General features: G+C 46.7%; 1 protein-coding gene across 2 annotated transcripts; it reads right to left on the bottom strand.

The window, feature by feature from the left end:
- Window positions 1–3,245: 3,245 nt before the first annotated feature.
- Window positions 3,246–16,382, bottom strand: ISL1 (ISL LIM homeobox 1). Of its 2 annotated transcripts, XM_063180574.1 has the most exons (7): window positions 16,330–16,382; window positions 16,074–16,182; window positions 15,007–15,196; window positions 11,853–12,112; window positions 9,578–9,864; window positions 7,991–8,158; window positions 3,246–5,739 (listed from the first exon to the last, which is right to left on the bottom strand). In XM_063180574.1, the coding sequence occupies exons 2-7, from the start codon at window positions 16,099–16,101 to the stop codon at window positions 5,623–5,625; spliced, it is 1,050 nt and encodes a 349-aa protein (XP_063036644.1). In that variant the 5' UTR covers window positions 16,102–16,182; window positions 16,330–16,382; the 3' UTR covers window positions 3,246–5,622. The 2 variants fall into 2 exon arrangements, with proteins under 2 accessions (XP_063036644.1, XP_063036645.1); XM_063180575.1 differs by lacking the exon at window positions 16,330–16,382 and having other exon boundaries at window positions 9,578–9,861; window positions 16,074–16,246.
- Between the last annotated feature and the right edge of the window lie 811 nt (window positions 16,383–17,193).

Genomic DNA, 17,193 nt, shown 5'->3' with positions numbered 1-17,193 from the left:
CAGATAAGGAGCCGCCGAGTCACCAGCTATGTCTAGACACCGGACCTCACAAGTCAAACGGCTTGTTTGGATTAGCCTTGGAGATCTACCGACCTGAACAGCCCTCCTAAAGAAAAGCCACAGTAACACCCTATTTTCCCCTTCCCACTGCCACACGAGGTCTGCCCGGAGATAGAAGTCGAGATCTGCTTTGGTCCGTGTCACTTATTTCTGGAAAATTTTCTGTCTTCTCTCTTTCCCACAAACACACCTTACCCCTGCTTTGTCTTTCAGAAGAAAATAAAACAAAGAAGAAGAGACACTCCAGGAAAAAAAAAAAAAATCCTGCTTTGCAACCTCCCTCCTTCCTTCCTTCCTTCCTTCCTTGCTTCCTTCCCTCCTTTCTTCCCCGCTCCACGCAGCCCAGCGAAGAGCCGGAGCTGCAGGTGGTTCCTGCAGCGGCAGCCGCGGCCGGAGCTGCTGCCCCGGGGCTGCCGATCCCGGGAGAGCCGGCCCGGCGCGGGTCCGCCGCGGCAAGGCTGCGCTCTCCTTGTCTCCCTCGTCCTCCCTCCCCGGCCTAGAGAAAGCACTGGTTTGGTGCCCTTAGCCGCTGCAAGGGAATTTGAGGAAATTCACGCGACGCTGCAGCGTGATATAAAAGCAGCAGCATCTCTCGGCTGGAATGCTGAGCAGAGCAGGATCCAGAGCCTGCCCCGAGCTCCCGCACGGGTAGAAGGCTCAGAGAAAAACACCTATTGATTTTATACGCTTTGCTCCTAGCTAATGAGGGCAGGTACCGTGCAATATGGTAAGATCGGATATACAGGCGAGTTTTCTCCGCTCCCCACCACCACCACCCCCTCCACCCCAGAGCCTGCTTCCTTGGCAACTGGCTTCTCCTCCTGCACTTCACAAGCCCTGGGAGGTGAGGAGTGATCCTCCAGAAGGGCCGGCACACTGGGAGCTGTTAAGTTTATGTTTGTGGCGCCTGAGCTCAAACAGTCATTCAGTGGCTTGCTCTGTTATCAAGAAAACAACAATCAGGAACAATCAGTAAACAGGATCTCTTTCCAGCCCCTTTATTAACTACTTACATGTCCGCTAAAGCACGCAAAGCGCCCAGCAGCAGCAGCAGCATCTCTCACCGTGAAACGCTTTCGGCGTTTCGGGTGTGTAGAGAGGGCCAGGCAGGATCAGGGCCCGTGAAACCCGCTCGGCACCAGGACCCGGACCCCTCCCCGGCTCCGTCCCGGGCGCTGTGCTGCGGCTGGGGATGCTGCGGCCTGAGGTCTGGCATCACCTGAAGGCCCCCTATTCCCTCCCTGGCCTCCGTTCTTAGGTAACCCAATGTGAATTTGTTAATACATGTATGCATACAGATGTATATAAATGCAAACACTTACTGTTGACGTGTTTAACTGATCTCAACTCTGGAATTCACGTACCCGGCTTCTGCGTCACACCGCCACGTTGGCTGGGGATGCTGAGAGCTAAATAACCTGGGTACAAATATTGAAATGAGAAGAGTTTGAATATTGATCTCAGTGTGTGCAAACGAAGTCCTCAGAGAAATTATAGCGGGCTCATTTGACACTATTAAAAGTAGCTCCAGCAAGAGATGAGCCGGCGGATCAGGGACTGCTAATCGCCACCCTCGGTCCAGACTGGAAAGAGGAATCAGAGCAGAAACCTGACAGAGCACCATAAGGACATGCATTTCACGAAGAGGATCTTTTCTCTCGCTTACACGAATCCTGCTGCCCAAGCTCAGGAAGTGCTCTGCCGAAGGCACTAGGAGGATCGGCTCGAAAGTTTGTCTTTATTCGCTTCAAGGTGGAAAACACTCCGGAGTTTGGGGCCTCACAAATGCATGTAATGAAAAATGGAATCAAAGGCCATAAAAGGGAAAAAAATAAAAAAACTAACAAAACAAACCTCTGAAATCAGACGAGTATTGTTTAACCAAAGTTTCGAGGGTGGAGGTTCGGGGCTGACCGCGGGTGTGGGGGCCACAGCAGCCGTGGGGACGCAGAGACCCCGGAGTGGCAGCCGCAGGAGTGACCCGACCCTTCCTACCACGGACAGGACTGGGGGGCTCAGGCCCTCTGCGGGGGCGCTGATAGGAGCCTGGCGGTGGGTTGTATGCAGGCACATCCCTGGCCCTGGGTGTGCGTGCAGGCACATCCCTGGCCCTGGGTGTGTGTGCAGACGTATTCTTGGCGGTGGGTGTGCATGCAGGCACATCCCTGGCCCTGGGTGTGCGTGCAGGCACATCCCTGGCCCTGGGTGTGTGTGCAAGCGCATCCTTGGCGATGGGTGTGTGTGCAGGCACATCCCTGGCAGTGGGTGTGTGTGCCGGCACATCCCCGGCCGTGGGTGTGTGTGCAGACACATCCCTGGCCCTGGGTGTGTGTGCAGGCACATCCCTGGCCCTGGGTGTGTGTGCAGGCACATCCTTGGCGATGGGTGTGTGTGCAGGCACATCCCCGGCCGTGGGTGTGTGTGCAGGCACATCCCTGGCCCTGGGTGTGCGTGCAGGCACATCCTTGGCGGTGGGTGTGTGTGCAGGCACATCCTTGGCGGTGGGTGTGCGTGCAGGCACATCCCGAGTGGGCTCCCGGCCGGCAGCTGCAGAGCCGCGGCAGCGCCCCGGCTCCAAAGACGCGCTGCTGCCCTGTGTGTTTGTTCCAAGGTGCAAGACACTGTGCTGGCAGCCCGAGCGCCAATCCCTGCCTCCCGGCTTATCTCGACGGCTGCCCAGCCGCCCCGAGGGCGCGCCGGGACCGCGGGGCGCCTGGCAGGGCTGGGGGGCCTTTCCCTCGCAGGGGCCGGCAGCCCCAGGTCCCCCTCCGGCGTGGCCCTCGGAGCCGAAAGGCATCCGGCCGCCCCAAGGCCCTGCCCGGGCGGGGGGCAGAGGGGCAGCTCTCGGCAGCCCCCGGCGAGCAGGCTGCTCCCTCTCGGGGTCACCCCCGCCCTGCGCGACCCCGCGTCTCCGCCGCTGCTGCCACCGCCGCGTCAGCCTCCCGGCGGGAAGGGGCGAGCGCCAAGGGCCCCGGGTTGCCCTGCCCTCACAGGTTTCCAGCGCCAGTCACAGACCCTCCCGAGTCGGAGACTCCGTCTCCAAACTCACCCAAGTGAGAGCGACTCCAAGAGCTCACAGGTCAGACCACCGGGCAGAAATGATACCCCTTCTCCCTCCCGCCCCCCGAAGCGCCGCACCAATCCTCTGATCCTGCATGAAAACACAAGTGTTACTGATCACACAGTTTAAGGTAGATTTCATATTTATTTAAATATTTATCAAGTACTCAAAAATGTATTACACTTGAGCATACAAAATGAATCCAGTTTCTAATCAGGATGATTGAAATCCTTGTATTAGATTTTAACATTTTTTTAATGTTCTCTGTACTGTCGAAATGGTTTGTCTATAGCTGAGCTTGCTCAGAGTGGGCTGAGATGGTGAGGAGGGAAGGAAAAGAAGGTTATGTTAAGAAAACATTGGGGTTTGGAGTAACTGACATGCAAACCAACTTGTCTTTGTCAGACTGAAAATCTCTGTATGTTCCAGTCCTTAAGGGTGTTTTAAAGTGAACCTTTGTCTGGTGCTGCCCGCGAGCACTAGGGAGCACTTGGACTGGAGCAAAAACAACCCTTTCCCATTTTTTTTATTTACTTCTTTCTACTTTTCCCCAAGAAATCGCCCACATTTCTAGCTTTCACCACCCTCTCCCCCGCAAATTAAAAAAGGAAGAAAAGAGGGAGTGAAGAGAGGGAAGTCGACAGAAAATAAGGAACATATTCGTGCAATTTCACAGCAATATCCCCGACAGAAATATCCCCACAACTATTCCTCCTGCAGCATTATTTAATTGTTTTGACAGCAGACATTGATAAATAATGGTCATACTTGACTTGTTAAGCAAAAAGCGTCCCTTTTATCAGGAGCTTATACTTAAAGTACAGGTCACTTCAACAATCTCAACAACGAGGCTTTGGTATACAGCACTTTCTTTTTATTATTTTTTAAAAATAGCAGAACTCGGCAAAAAGCCTGAGCTCTCAGTTCTTTAGATGTCTTAACGTTATGTCTGATCATGCCTAGAGTAATATCACTTTTAAGGGCAAGGGATGGGGTGGGGGAACAAGAGACTTTCTAACGTTATCGATTGAAAGCTAAGGCATCCAACTAGCCCTGATACAGTTGTTGAAACGGAAATTTACAAGCTGGTCGTTAATACTTGCAATAAAATATCACACTCCTTTAATTCACTAACGACCGGCTTTGCATGCAATATTTTATTTCAGGTATTTTAGCTGCTAACCTGTAAATATTTAAAAGAGGGAACTTTGTTCATTATTTAATGTTAATATTATTATTATTATTATTATTATTATTATTATTATTTCTATTCCAAACGCTTATCTAGTGAAATAGTCCTGAAGATATAATAATTCTACATATGGCGCTTTTATTTCACATCATATTTAAGGAAAGAAAAAGGACAAAAACACATAGAGTTAGACATATAATTCAAAGACCACGGTACAACCTTTTCTTTTTTTTTTTTTTTCTTTTTTACTTCAGCAAACAAAAAAAAATAGTCAACTGACATGAAAAGTGGCAAGTCTTCCGATAATAAATAATAAATTACTTTATAATTTTGCAATGCAAGAGCAAACAAAAGGAGTGATTTTTTTTTTTACTTGTCCTATTTTCTTTTTTTACTTTTTTTCCTATTTTTTTTTTTTTTCTAGAGAGTGAGAGATAAAGAGAAAGGAAAGAGAGAAAAACAGTCGTTATAACCAATGACTATACACATCTCTGGGGGAGGGGAAGGTTCTTGGGCGGACACATTTCAAACACAATCCCGAGACGCTTTGTGGCAAAATAGAGGTATACCTTGTTGCAATGTTTTTATAAATTCGCCTTTAAAGAGGAATTCAAAAACCTATTTTTAATCGCATCACATTTAATAGGGGGTGGATCTCAACCAAACAAAATCAAAATCCCGCTACAGGCATGCTAGAAGAGACCCAGGATAAACCCCTTGTTAAGAGTCAACTAAAAACAACATTGCAAACCAATGCAGCTCCACCTTCCTGCAAGGAATCTTTCAGCAATGCAAGGCTGAATCGTCTCTTTCCTGATGATGGAAAACCTACTGGAGCTTCTTTTGGCAAGGCTATCCCCAATATAGAAACAGCACCATTCGGAATGGGAGGGACCGGATAGAAACTCCCTCTACCTTGGTTTCTCCCTAAGATGTGCAGTCAAATGAAAAGATTTCCTTTTTTTTTTTTTTTTTGAGATCCACGAGTACAAATCCATTATATTTGGAAAATGTCTTTTTGATACTCCTCTGACCATTGAAAAGCACGGGGTTTGTGGTTCTTTTAAGTATTTTTTTTCTAGTAAGATCCCATGATTGTCTTCACAGTGTTGCTACCATATTACCTTGTCTTTTCAAATATGACTCCGTTCATCTCATGGAGCAGTTCCTTGCTAGGTTCGTTACAGGGTTGTTAAGTATTCTTTCCCCCTAAATTCCGAAGTCCCAACATGTTCACTTTCCCACTCTCTTCAACAGGGTTGAGGGTAAGGGCAGAAACAACAACAACAGATATTTGAATGAATGTTCCTCATGCCTCAATAGGACTGGCTACCATGCTGTTGGGTGTGTCTGGCAGCTGAGAGGACATTGATGCTACTTCACTTCCAGTAGAATTGGAACCAGGTCCTCCTTCTGAAAAATTAACCTGCCAAAAAGAAAAAAAAAAAAAAGAAAAAAAGAAAAAAAAAAGGAAAAAAAAGAGAGAGAGAGAGAGAGGGGAAAAAAAAGAAGAAAAATAAGAAAAAGAACTGTTGCTACAACTGTAAAACTCAAAGAAAAGTAGCAGGCAAAGAAGAACACAAAAATAAATATACAAGGCATGCAGCCAATAGGCCTGATACATCTGCACAGGAGGCTGTGTCACTGCTGGTTGCTCTGTTTAGCTTCCCCATTGACTTCACAGGAACCTTCTTCAGGCCTTTGGCCAAATCACCAAGAAAAAGTATATTTAAAAAAATGGAAAAAAGAAGACTGAAAAAATCAAGCAAATAAGCAAACAAACTTATTAATGAGGCCTTCTTCCCTGCCTTGCAAGAGTGGCAATCCCGAGAGGATGTTCTAGTAAATTATGTAGGAGTGCATATGTTTTCTTGACATGAAACTGAAAGATTACTATTTTCCCCTTTTGTGCACATACCAAAATAAACCTGGAAGGAGCATCCAATAGCAGAAGGCATTTGAAATCAGCCATCCGCTTTCATTCCTGATTCGAGGCTGGTGCTATCTCTTCTTAATGAGAGTCTGTTTGATAAAAAAGGTCACACTATTCCATCTTAATGTGCCCCGCTGCTCCTGTTAGTTTAGGGGTAGTGCTGGAGAAAGGTATGACTTGAAGGGTGAAGCTTTGTTAATCCAGAAGCATTTATTTGGCACCTATTTAGCTGGCCAATTCTGTGATTAAGGCCCTTTCCAGATTACAGCCGTGTCTTGAACGGCCAATTAATGGTCTGTTCCTTCCACTATTCTTTAATTTAGCTCTTTTCAGTATCACATATTATGGTGAACGTATATCAATATTAATTTGTCAATCTAATGGTCTATTTACTCATATATGTATTTGGACTATCCATCTTCCATCCTGCCTTTTTTTATTTCCTTTTTTGAACAATTTAATACAAAACCTCACTGCATCAAGGATTTTTAAAGTCTTGTATTTTGTTAAGGCACAGTAAGTAAAGCAACCAGAGGAGATAATTTTTTCTCTTGTCTGATGGACAGCTTGATTAAAGCAGGAAAAGCAGTGGTTGCTTTAGATGTAAGAGGATGCAAATAGCCCTGCTGCTGTGCTACAGTTTCCTGAGCAAGCATAGTGTGCCAGTGAGGGGAACGCACTGCAGATTGCTGTTGGGCAAAAGAAAAGGGATTCTGCAGGAGAGCATGATACTAAACCGAAAAGGTTGCAAACCTTTGTCTTCCATCACTTGGTGTAAAAAAAAAAAAAAAAAAAAAAAAAAAAAAAAAAAAAAAAAGCAAAAATAAAAAAAGCCCAACAGATCAAAAAAAGATTTGCATGTTAATTTTTCATAACTGTTATTCTGAATCCCTGAAATTTAAATATCTGGTTTTAACAGACTTAGGCCAGGAAACTGACTTAAGACTGAACTTCTCTCCTTAACTCACCTTGTTGTGCCTAAGTGTTGTTGGTGATATGGTCCCATATGGACTACCAAGTGACACAGGCATAAGGAAGTGAGTTAAGGACAGAATTTCTTCTAAAAGGTCTATTTTGATTTGGCTTAAGGTAGTTTATTAGATTACTCAAATTTTTCACCTAAATACATACTAGCAATTTCCTCTCCAAAGAACAACACTTAATGTAAGCTATATATGTGTACAGATTAATGTGTATATATGGATACATAAAGTTATATCTAGAAGTACATGCTTAAGACACAGACTTTGATATTTTAATTAAGAGGTCATATTTGTCTGACAAAACAAGGGCCGCGGCTGACACTAATCATGTGTTTAAAATTCATCCTACAGCATAAAGGCAAAATCAGTCTGAAGTGGGAGGGGTGAATTCTAGAAACTGCTTTCACAAATATAAGTACAATTAAGTGACATATAAAGAATGCTTTGGTGAAGTGCTTTCAGTTTTCAGGAGCGTGCAAGCTATTATGATAATAAAGGCCTGACCTGAGTCGGGCCTTATCCAAACTCACACTCAACTAAGAAATATCTCTGCTGTACACTAAGACCGATTTTTGCACCAACCTCTGTGAAATCAATTCAGTTTTCTCCTTTTACAGATGCAGTCGTGCACGCCTTGCAATTTCTGGAAAACCCAGTTAATCTGGATTGCTTGTCTCTCTGAGAGCATCTGGCACCTGGAGTGAATCGCCCATTGCTCTGACCCGGGTACCGGCTGGCCCGGGCGGGGAACCGACACTTACTAGTTGCTGAAAAGCAGGTTGGTCTATGTCACTCTGCAATGCGAAGTCACTCAGTACTTTCCAGGGCGGCTGGTAACTCTGCACCTCCACGGGGTTCGCCTGCAAACCGCCGTCGTGTCTCTCCGGACTAGCAGCCACCATTGGAGTTCCTGTCATCCCTTGGATATTCTGTAAACAGCCCGGCAAAAGATGTTAATGAGCTTGGTTAGCTTTATTGTGTATAAACGCTGAGTCAATAAACTGCTTTCTATCTTATCTATACGGTCGCTTGTATTTGCTTTGTTAATCTGCTGTGAATGTCTTACTCTATTCTACTCTGGGTCAGCCCGCTTCTACTCGCTGCATTTATCACGGTGGAAGTTTACTTTCTTTCCCTTTAATCCTCCTATTCGTCTCAAGGCATATCCCCTCCGCCCCAAGCTCTCTTGAACATGAGCACTCTGTATCTCGACTGCCAATGGACGTCTCAGAACGAGAAACGGCTAATCCCGCTCCCCTCTGTAGTTCGCGTCCAGTCTGGCTTTGTTTTGCGTGACCTTAGCTGGATCGTATATCCAGTGCACAGCAAACCTGGGGCACGTCATTAGCGCGCTCTTTCCAAAAAAAAAAAAAAAAAAAAAAAGAAACAGAAAGCCCCCCCGGCCCTCTCAGTATGCCTTGTGGTGCAGGCACAGCGTACAACATAACTCCAAGCCTCGACGATTGTTCAGGCGAGTTAATAACACCGTGTTTTATTGCATTCCAACAGGGTAAAATGAAACTCCTTAAATTCCACTTAATTAGGCAGCCTTATGAATTAATAGTCATTCTCGGGTCAGTCAATATACACAAGGAGAGTAACAGACTCTTCTTCAAGTAGACTTACAACAACAATAAAAAAAGAAACAAATTTGGCGTAAAATAGAAACAGATAACTTGTTCTGATGACCCCAGTGCATGCCGCTTGTTTATATCACCCATGCATATATCTGCAGAAAAGAGCTCTACATAGATATAAGTATATATAAATTAACCTGTAAACACTATGGTAATTCCGAAAAATTTGCATTGCATTTGTCTTTTTCTGCAGTAAGTGCACTGACCGATACACACACTTTGTAGGATGCAAAGTGCTAAAAAAAAACCCTCTTATTTTATTTTTACCTTTTATTTTTAACTATTTTTATTTATGGATTTACTCCTGCTTAAAAACACTGAAGAGGTCAAAGGCGTCATTTTCTCCCTAAGAAGCCCTTTGCATTTGCAGTATAAGTATTAGACGAGACTGGGTTTATTACATCCCATAAGCTCTGCAGGTCTCATTCACGCTGCAGAGAAGTTAGTCTAAGCTACTGCGTATTGTTAGCCCCACAAATTCTAAATACGCCTAAGCAGCCTAAGTCGCCTCCTCGCTGTGGTCTGTTTCTATTGCACTGACAGCAGAAACTAACGGGTGATGGCTAAGCAGTATCGTGTTCTTTGTTTTCAGGGAGATCGCAAAAAACTAACACCATCAGCCCGAGCCCTGCGGCTGTCCGGGCCGGACGTACACGAAGCTTTTCTCCTTGGGAATTAAGGCAGACGCGGACAGAGGCTGAAGCCACTTACAGTTTTGTCATTGGGTTGCTGCTGCTGAAGTTGCTTCATCATAATGCTCCTTTTTTTGTCCTTGCATCGCTTGTTTTGAAACCAAACCCTGATGACCCTTGGGCTGAGGCCAGTCATTTCTACCAGCTGCTCTTTCATGAGGGCGTCAGGTCTGGGGTTGGCAGCGTAGCAGGTCCTCAAGGTGTGAAGCTGTTTTTCATTCAGGACAGTCCGGACTCGGGTTGTCTTCTCGGGCTGCTTGTGGACGTGGGGCCGCAGAGCTGGCTGTCTGGCAGAGATAGGTTCTGCTGTAAGGGAAGGGGAAGGGAGGAACAGGATCCCCATGAGTAGGAAGCAGGGAGTCTGCAGAGACTATGAATCTAAGCTGGTGGGACAGGGGAAGGTGGCGGGCGGGGGGGCGGGTGATGAACCCTCTTTCAAAGGCCACTCAAGCACTCAGATCTATCGGAGCTGCTGCAGCCTCCTCTGCTTTATGCACTGCTGGAGTGACTGACATTTCTGACTCCACAGACAATTAATTTGCAAAAACAAACCACCCCCCTAAAACCCCTAATGACAGAAGCTTGAACCTGTATGAAACTTGACAGGGGAGGGCAAGTTAGCTAAGGTGTATGTGCGCTAGGAAAGGAGCAGGAGGGTTTTATGTATTTACTTCCCGACAAATCACCAAAACAGAATTTTGGCCCGAAAATTAGTGAAAGAATACTTCTTAAATTAATCATAATTCGGGTCTGCTTCTTGTATAGTGAACCTAGCTCATTTTAGCCAGAAGCAGTGATAACGTGCAACAGCTCCCGGCAGTTTGACGCTTCCAAACCAGAGCAAAAGAGGCCAAATCCTCTTCACCATGCCAATGGAAAAAAAAGCCCTGGGAGAGCTCCGTATCTCAGAGCACTGGATATGAGATTTATCTTAAAAAGTGGAGGTGGTAGGTGCATTTGCTTATACTTTGGATGAATAATTTAAAAATATCTATCTAGTGCTTTTAAAAGGAGAGCATGCCCACCAAGTCGTAGAAACTGCCAAGAAATGCAAAACTACAGATGGCATCACATCAAGAGCTCTAAGTGTTCCTGTTGTTCTGCAATTCTTCTGTGCGTTGTGTAGCTGTAGCTATTATGTGTAATCTGACCCAGTCGAGGGAAAAATAAAAACAGTATTTGTTTTGTTTTGGTTTTTTTCCACCAAACTGTTTAGCTAACACTCAGAAGTGCTCGCTTTTGTACAGTCGGGTTCCGACTTTTCTAATTGTAACAATACATCAGTAAATGCGATGACGACAATATGAAGCCTTCAAATCTTATCAGTATTGTACCTGCCGACACACTAAGCCTTTCGGAGACATGGCACAAACACGATATAGGAAGCACAGTCTCAGAATTCTGCTCGGACGAGTTACGGGAGTATTTATCCGTATTTATAGATTTGTCACCTGAAAGCAGCTCAGAAGAGGGAAATGAGGCCGTTTTAGAATAGCTGTATTTACAAATAACTTTCCGAGTCACAGTCACTTGCATAGCAAAAAGGCCGGCCAAGCTTGTATTGTCCAGCCTAGTCAGCCTCAGAGAAGTGTCCCTTCCTAAAGCTAAGGGTCTCTGAGTGCCTGAGGTACCCGTCGAGAACTGGAAGTGTGAATGAAATTGTAAGGTGGGCGACTCTGAAGTTACAAGGCTGAATTTTGAGATGAAATTCTCATCAAATTACATGAAACGTTTCAAGAAGGCAAGAGTCACTTTAAAAGGCAATTACCGAAGATTAGCTTGTTGACAGTTTTAAATTACAGCCTAAGCGCCAGCCTGTAGTTATGAAGTCTATCTCTTTTCAGACCCTACTTCCTCCAGCGCCCAGAACAGCTCCTCCGCTCGCTCCTGAGGCAGCGGAGGGCTCTGAACGCTCAGACCTGCTCTCCGCAGCGGTCCGTCCCTCTCCGGCTCAGGCTCAGGGCTGCCCCGGGCAGTCCCGCACTGGGAGCGCGGCGCGGGCAGGCGGAGGGCCGGCAGGCGGGCAGGCTGGGGCGGGCGGGGCGCGGCCCCTGCGCAGGTGTTCAGCCCCTCGCCTCCGCCACCGCGGGCGCTCCCGCGGCAGCCGGGCCCGCAGCAGCCCCGAGCGTGGGGCGCGCCTCCGCCGCCGCCTCTCCGCGGGCGCGCACGCTCAGGCCCGGCTCTCCACGGAGGCGCGGGACCCGCTGGGACCATGGGGCTCTCCCCGCCGCCCGGAGGGGGACCTGGCATCGCCAAACCCCGCGGGTTTCCGCGGCGCTGGGCGCGGGCGGTACCTGCCATCTGCAGCGGCCGAGCGGGATGCAGGGGGCTGAGAGGGTCCCCGCCGCCCAGGCTGGCCCTCTCCACCACGTCGTGGTCCGCCCGGCAGAAGAGGCCGTCCTCCCGCAGTGCGAATTCATCGCCGGGGATGAGCTGGCGGCTGCAGGCCACGCAGCGAAAACACTCGATGTGGTACACCTTGGCGCGGGCGCGCATCACGAAGTCATTCTTGCTGAAGCCGATGCTGCATTTGGCGCACTTGATGCCGTATAACCTGAGCAGGGCCCAGCCCAGAAAGAAGGAGAAGGGAGGGAAGCAGGGAGAGCACGGGAGGGGGAAGGGGGAGGGCAGGGAAGGGGCGGGGGGGGGAGGGGGGGAGAAAGGAAAGGGAAAAAGAAAGAGGTTTTCACTCCCGCTCGTGGGCAGCCCCTGGCCCCGCGTAGACGCGCCACAGGCAATCCACGGCTTTAAAAAGCATGGAAAATACAGAAGCCAGAAGAGGAAAGGAACAAGCCGGATTCACTCTCAGTCGGTGCCCTGAACCCCGTGCCACAAAAGGCGGAGTGGACACAAACACACCGGTGAAAGAGAAGAGTTGGGAGGCAGAGGTGTAGGAAGAAACAAAAAACCGGCCCCGCTTCTTCCAGAGGATATCCAACCTCTCCCTCTTGCCCCAGCGCTCGGGCTGCTGCAGGAGTGGGGCCATCCCTGCCCTCCCCTTGCCTCCTCACCTGACCTAGCCTGGCCTGGGTCTGAACTAGACTACCCGGGCACACCAGGGGAAGGCGAGCCTGCCGAAGCTGCCCTCCGAGACACAAACGTGCCAGCTTCCCCAAATTGTGATACTTTTCGCCCGGAACCCACTCAAGACTTGTGCCGCTTGACGTGTGTGCGGGCTGCCGTCAACTCAGCCCCCGGGAGCCAGCAGGGGAAACTGCCAGCGCCGGCTCTCTTCCCCGGGGCTCCTCTCACCAGTTTAATTTAATACAACAATATAAGCATAACACACATGTCTCCTCCAGCTTACACGTACAGCAGCGTAAATCCTCTCTCCCGCCCCCAACAAAAAAGCAGTTTCGGTGCTCTGACTCTGCAGCTTGTCTCTACCTCCGCGTCCCTGCCCCGTCTCTCCTCCTTCTGACGCTCCCACCTTGAGCCGGGGCACAAATGCTCCGGTAGGAATGGGAGGGCAGCCTCTCGCTGACAGCCCCACAAAGCAAATTATGATTTTCTGGAGTGGGTGGCGGGCTCCTCATCTCCCATGGAGGAGAGGACGACAGCTCGCCCGCCAGCAGGCAAACATAAAAAAATGCTCCAACTCGGGTGTCGTACTGCACAGGGTGCTTATTAGCCAGAAGTCCTTGGTATGATTAAAATTAACACCTGGCCACAAATGTATGGGTACATGCACTGAAAAATGTGCTGGTACATAAACCGCGAAAACTGTTCCTAAAACTGAGCTACTATTTATCCCCACCAATTTCCTCACCAGTATACTTCCTTAGAGAGAGAGTCTGTAATGTATGCTTGGGAGTATACACTTCTTTAGCTCTTATGGCTATAGAAGTGCACTAATCCTATGTTCAGAACTGCATATGCCCGAATTACTCAGTTTTGAGAAGGAAAAAACACAAACAAACGGCTGAACAGCAAAAGAACAAAGTGATCGTAAAGTAGGTGCATTCATAGGTACAAAAGTTGCGCAGTGGTTGCCCACAGGTTTGACACATAGAGATTGGCTCATGGTCTAATTCAAAGCCATCTTGCATGTAATGTACTTTTTCCTTTTTAAATTGTAGCAAATTAAATGTATTCCGTATTAATTTAAAAGAGCTGTTTGTTTTTTTTTTTTTTCTGCTCAAATTTCTTCTGCTTAGTTCTATAAGAAGGTAAGTGAGCACATTTTGGTCCAAATGTTTTCCTTTCATTTGAATTTAGAGAAAAGACAACATTTAAGAGAACGGTTCCAGCATTGTTTTAAAAGTAAAGAATTAAAAAAAGAAAAAAGCTCTGGCTTTCGCCATTTTAGAACTTGGAGAATAATCTCACAATGGCTTGAAGGAATGGTCTGCTTATAAATTGTGCACTAGAGAAGGAAGGACTCGAGGGTTTTATTTCAATTCAGAATTATAATTCAGAAATCAGAAGATATCTTAGGTGGCTAGGTGTTTTCCTTCCAAAACTTTCTGCAGAAAATAAAATTGTTCATACCTCAGTGTCACACAAACTTATGATTTAGCAAACCCAGTAGGCGACACTGAAACGGATCAGCATGACCCAGGAGCACAAATAATAAACACACTCGAAATTCCTCCTTTCGTTTCTCTATAGTGTCAGCATTGGCAACTCTCACATTTTATCAGTTACCAGATTTTAATGTGAGGAAGGAAGCGGTTCCATTATCTAAATATACCCAATTGTTCGCGAACAGATGATGGGCAATTTGATCTGCTCTGTCTAATTCATCAGTACAGATAAGATAAGAAAGAAAAGCCAGTCAGATATCACCAAAGGGGTTAATATTTAAAAAAGATTAAATGTCAGTTATTTTAGCTAAGAAACATTTCAGTCTAGGTTTTAACGTCCCCGTAAAAGCATCCTCCAGTCCGAAGGAAATTTGGGGTTTGGTTTTGTTTTCTTTTTGTTTTTTGTTTTTGATAGGCCTAGTTTAAGAAGGGTTTTCTTTATCTTTTTATTTTTTTTCCCTACCCGTGTATTTATGTTTACGGCATATATGCTTGAAGTGCCTTTCTTTTGAATGCCACTATGCCTTTGCAGAAACAGAGATGCATTTCTCAGGTTGTCCTAGAAAGTGATCTGTTCCGTGTTGATCATAGTATCTATGCTACTGAAAATATTATTCGTTATCTACGATTCTCCCCTTGGTTAGAATCACAGGATGCATTGCCAAAGTCCTCTGAAAGGTCCTACACGGTCCCGAACCTAGTTCTAGGAATACAGATATCTGCATTTGAAAAGAAGAAATAAAAAAACTTCACTACTAACTTTTTTCCTCACAGGTCTATTCATGGGAAAACACATAAAGGCATACCAATTATCTTTTACCCGCTTCCTCACAGTTTTCCCTCTTAATTCCTCCGTCTAATTTATAAAGTTAAAAAGAAAAATAAGATCTCACCGAACAATTAAACAACGTAAATGGCGTACCTGATATAATCTCTTTTACAGTAGGTTTTGCCATCCCTAACAAAGCACGTACAGGTCTCGTCCAAATACTGATTACACTCTGCACACTTCAAACACGCCGCATGCCATTCCAAATCCGGAGAAACCCTCAGAATATACTGATCGTGAATTTGATTGCCGCAACCAACACATAGGGAAATCAGACGTTTTTCTGAAATGAAAATAAATACATGATTGACTAGCCGTTTACTCTCCTACAGAGATAAACACACTTTTAATGTCATTCCCTTATAAAGCATATTGTGGGAGCATTGTTTGGTTTCTGCCTTTTTTGTTTGTTTGTATATTTGGGGGGGGGAGGCGTTTGTTGGGGTTTTTGAGGTTGTTTTTTTTAAAGAATATTACACTTTTGGATGGTAATTGTAGTGTGCTATCAAAACCTTGCCTCGCTTAGAAAGGAAGCAGAACATATGCTAAAAATGCAAATGTGAAGAATCTTTGGGGTGAAGGTCCTAATTTCAAAAACCTTGCACAGAATCAAAACTCCAAACTCCCACGTTGTTCAATTTTTATTTTATTGTTGACTTGTTTGAACGCCCTGCCTTACGAGGAGAGTACCTATGTGTTTCATTTCGTATTTTAAGAGGCTCTGACTGGAAAAGATGAAGCATGGTGGGGTGCACTTCCCACTGAGCCCTTTCCCTCAGAAGAAGGGAATCGAGGCTTCTAGCAAGAACAAGCATCATTACGGTTGTCACTTGCTCTCTTTTGCAAGTCTAATGTTAATATTCCTAGACCGACTAGGTGCTGGATAGTCAGACAGCCTCACCGCAGTCTATCACGAGAAGAATTTAAGGCTCCGTGGTTGGAGATCCCATCAAAATCCTGTCTGCTCCCCAAGCTTTAAAAAAGAGTAGGACCCCAGGCTGTTAACATACAAGGCTACGACAGAGCAAGCATGCAGGCATGGTAACAAAGGCACCTTCTCTACCATTCAAATGAAGTTCACCACTTTAGCAGTTCGTCTGCCTGAGACGATTACAATAGACAGCACATTTATTCCAACAACGGTAAAGATTCCGCCTTACTTTTTGGTGGGTCTCCCATGTCTCCCATATCTGTAAGAGGGTGTAATGTCCACAGTGAAATGGTGTACGGTTTCGTTTTAAGACCCCAAAGTAGGTTTGAAAGCTGTCGCTAAAAACAAGAATAATAATAATAATAATAATAAAAAATAGAAGTATTAACAGAGGCAAAAAAAAAAAAAAAAAAAAAAAAAAAAAGGAAAAAATCGAAATCGGAAAAAAAAAAGGGGAAAAAAAAGAAAATGGTACAAAACACCACCGGCGTGGGAGACACTGTCAGGGCTGCGGAGAGAGAAGGGGACGCGCGGTGAGGCGCGGTGCGGGGCGCGGCGCCGGGGGCGCGGTGGGGTCCGTCCACGCGTAGCGGCGCGGGCGCGGTGCGGAGCGGTGGCGGCGCAGGAGCGGCGCGGCGAGGCGCGGTGCGGTGTGCGGTGCGCGGTGCCGGGTGCGGTGCGGAGGCGCGGCGGTGCCGGACTGGGCGCTGGCGGCGCGGGCACTCGCCTCGCCCTTATCTCTTACTCAAACTTCTCTGCTCCAACTCAGCCCGCTCGCCATTGGCGCGACGTCACGCGCGGGCACGTCACGCCCGCGCACGGCCATTGGCTGCGGGCCGCGCGGCGCAGCTGCCCCATTATCATATTTCAGCGTCTGGCGGCGCGGCCGCCCGGCTCGGGTTCGCGCGGCCAACTTTTCCTCGCTCCTTATTTGTATTTCCCTTTATACTTTCGGCTTGTCGCTCTCCTCCATCGCCGTCGCTTATCTCCCGTCACACCTTTCATTTTCCTTCCCGGCCCCCGCTCGGGCTCCTATACCCCTTCCCTCGTCCAGGCTTCCTGCGCCACATGCACTGTTTCCATATGGATATTTACATATACATATACTTATATACCTACACACATATACCTATACATATACATATGTCTATATGTCTATATTTGTGTGGGCATATATATATGTGTGTATATAGATATATATATATATGTATATAAATATATGTGTGTGTATGTATGTATGTATGTATATATATATGTATATATATGTCTTTTTTTTGGTGGTGGTGTTAATCCCACTGTTTTCCTCCTGAGCGTTTGTCTTTCCCCGGCGGGTGCCACGCTCTGCTTTG

This window comes from Melospiza melodia, chromosome Z (genome assembly GCF_035770615.1).
Source record: "Melospiza melodia melodia isolate bMelMel2 chromosome Z, bMelMel2.pri, whole genome shotgun sequence".
Classification (NCBI taxonomy): domain Eukaryota; kingdom Metazoa; phylum Chordata; class Aves; order Passeriformes; family Passerellidae; genus Melospiza; species Melospiza melodia.
Note: the sequence above shows the minus strand (reverse complement) of the source record. Positions and strands in the feature narration are given on the sequence as shown.